The sequence below is a fragment of the Adiantum capillus-veneris genome, chromosome 18 (genome assembly GCF_014529385.1).
Source record: "Adiantum capillus-veneris isolate H3 chromosome 18, ASM1452938v2, whole genome shotgun sequence".
Taxonomy (NCBI): Eukaryota; Viridiplantae; Streptophyta; class Polypodiopsida; order Polypodiales; family Pteridaceae; genus Adiantum; species Adiantum capillus-veneris.
In genome coordinates, this window is record NC_140948.1 from 13,709,658 (window position 1) to 13,711,807 (window position 2,150).

General features: G+C 45.6%; 1 protein-coding gene across 1 annotated transcript; it reads right to left on the bottom strand.

The window, feature by feature from the left end:
- Positions 1-392: 392 nt before the first annotated feature.
- Positions 393-1,634, bottom strand: LOC147435249 (NAC domain-containing protein 96-like). Its single transcript, XM_086487931.1, has one exon. It carries the CDS (start codon positions 1,520-1,522, stop codon positions 770-772), a length of 753 nt encoding a protein of 250 aa, XP_086344057.1. The 5' UTR covers positions 1,523-1,634; the 3' UTR covers positions 393-769.
- Positions 1,635-2,150: the final 516 nt, after the last annotated feature.

Consider the following 2,150-nt stretch of genomic DNA (forward strand, 5'->3'; position numbering starts at 1 on the left):
TTAAATCCCCCCACTTTAAAGGATTTTTTTTGCAGATCTATCTTTGCCAAGACGCTTGAACACTAATTACTAAAAAATAAACCCCTGATCTTTGTTAACAACCAAGCATTGCTATATACACAACCCATCATCATCTTGCCGAAGTTTGAGTTTATAATCGTTGTTAAAATGGCGACTTACCTGTCAAACGGCTTATCAATGTTTGGTATCAATAATGGAGAAGTCCCTTAGGAAGGAGAGAGAGAGAGAGAGAGAGAGAGAGAGAGAGAGAGAGAGGAGGAGAAAAGTTCATGAGAGACCTCAAAGAACTGTCCGACACAGAGAGGAACGCCCGGGGGGGGGGGGGGGGGGGGGGGGGATGTAGGGATGCATCACTCTTCATCTCATGGACATAACATATAATCCTTGGCCATTGAATTAATATCACCAGAAGTAGATCGTTCAAACACGTGTTGATGAAGTAGATATTTTTCATTTGGAAAAAAACATGGAGATTGCCTTCCAATGGAAAGGAAGCATTCCGAGTAGAGTAGAATGTATAAGTGGAACACGTACAGGCTTGTCTGAGAATGCAAAGGCATCCACAAAATCCATTAATGAGAGTGCCCATGCATGCATGCATGGATATTCTATCTACTCTGAACATAGAAAGATGGTGTAGATGACACCGGCCTTCTTCAAAACCGTCTCAAAGTTCCTATCAGGTTGGGGGCCTATCTATGTACATTAGTACTCTGTTCACGTCAAAAGTATGTTGTAAGTGTCTTAGCTATTTCTCCTCTTCCTCCTCGGGAAGATCCAGCTGCGATTCATCAACATGATCACACACAACTCCATCATCCTGATCAATTACATGATCACCCACGTCTTTACTCATGGGAATAGGCTTGCATTCTTCCATGTGCGCATAAAGGCTAATAGTGGGCAGGTTTCCAGGCTCAACATCATCATCAAGTTGCAAGCCATTGGCAGAGCTTGAATGTGAGCAGATACCGGAAGCTGGGTCGAGTACGGAGCTTACCTGCTGTGATTTGCTGCTCTTGGATTTTTTCTTGACAACTCTGCATACAACTAAAGGCGGTGCTGATGCGCGTTGTGGAGCAGTAGTAACAAGTTGGTACTCATGCATGACCCAATCTGTGCGCTCACCAGACGGTGCACGCCCCTTGTAAAACACAAGGGTTTTCTTCACACCCAGAAGAGCTCGGGATTGGGAATCACAAATTGAGCGGTCTCTGCCTGTAGCTTTCCAGTAGCCTGAAATAGTAGCTCTGTTGGTGCGCTGCCCTCTGGGATATTTCTTGTCGGAACTATGAAAAAAGTACCAGGCTTCTGATTCTCTGCTGGAGATGCACGAGAAGCTGGGAAGCTCCCATGGATCGTGTCTGTATAAATCCACCTCTGCGATCACGTTAGAATGGAGCTCCATGCCTGTGGCTTTCCTCCTCAAGTAGAAGGCAACAAGCTCTTCATCTGTCGGGTGAAACCGGAAGCCAGGAGGAAGCACCATGCGCACAGCCATCTCTCTCTCTGTCTCTCTCTCTCTCCCCTTCTGCGTGCTATCTCCGCTTCTAAATTTGTCTCTGTTACTTCCCTTCCCTTTGCTTACAAGGATGGCTTCGCTTGCTTGCTCTAAACGTAAACACGCTTCTTACAAACGTAACGGTCCCTTGCGTAGCGTTCAAGTTAGCTGAACTGCCTCTACCGTGAAAAGCAAGTAATCGGAACCTCTCACATTAGGTCTCTCTCTCTCTCTCTCTCTCTCTCTCACACACACACACACACACACACACACATTGTGTCACCGTGTAGCCGGAGGTAGCAGGGAACACCAGCCGGATCAGGACCATTTGCTATGCGAATGGTTGGCCGCCACCTCAAATAGGGGGTGAAAAAAGGGCAAAGATACCATCCAATATTGATCAACTATATATGATCTAAGGGGGTCTTAGTTGATGTGATGAGTGAGACGCGAGGATGCTACCTACAGCAGCAAAAAGAGTGAATCTCTTTTACCTAAATAAAACCTGCAATTAGTGCATTGACATCATTATCAATGCTACTTATTGTCTTTCTGAGGTCATTGGGCTCATTGTCAGCCCTCAAAAAACTTTGTATGAAACTTGAGAGAGAGAGAGAGAGAGAGAGAG

Bases quoted from the DNA above. Each gene is read 5' to 3' on its own strand.
- LOC147435249 (XM_086487931.1), bottom strand. From the start codon at position 1,522: ATGGCTGTGCGCATGGTGCTTCCTCCTGGCTTCCGGTTTCACCCGACA.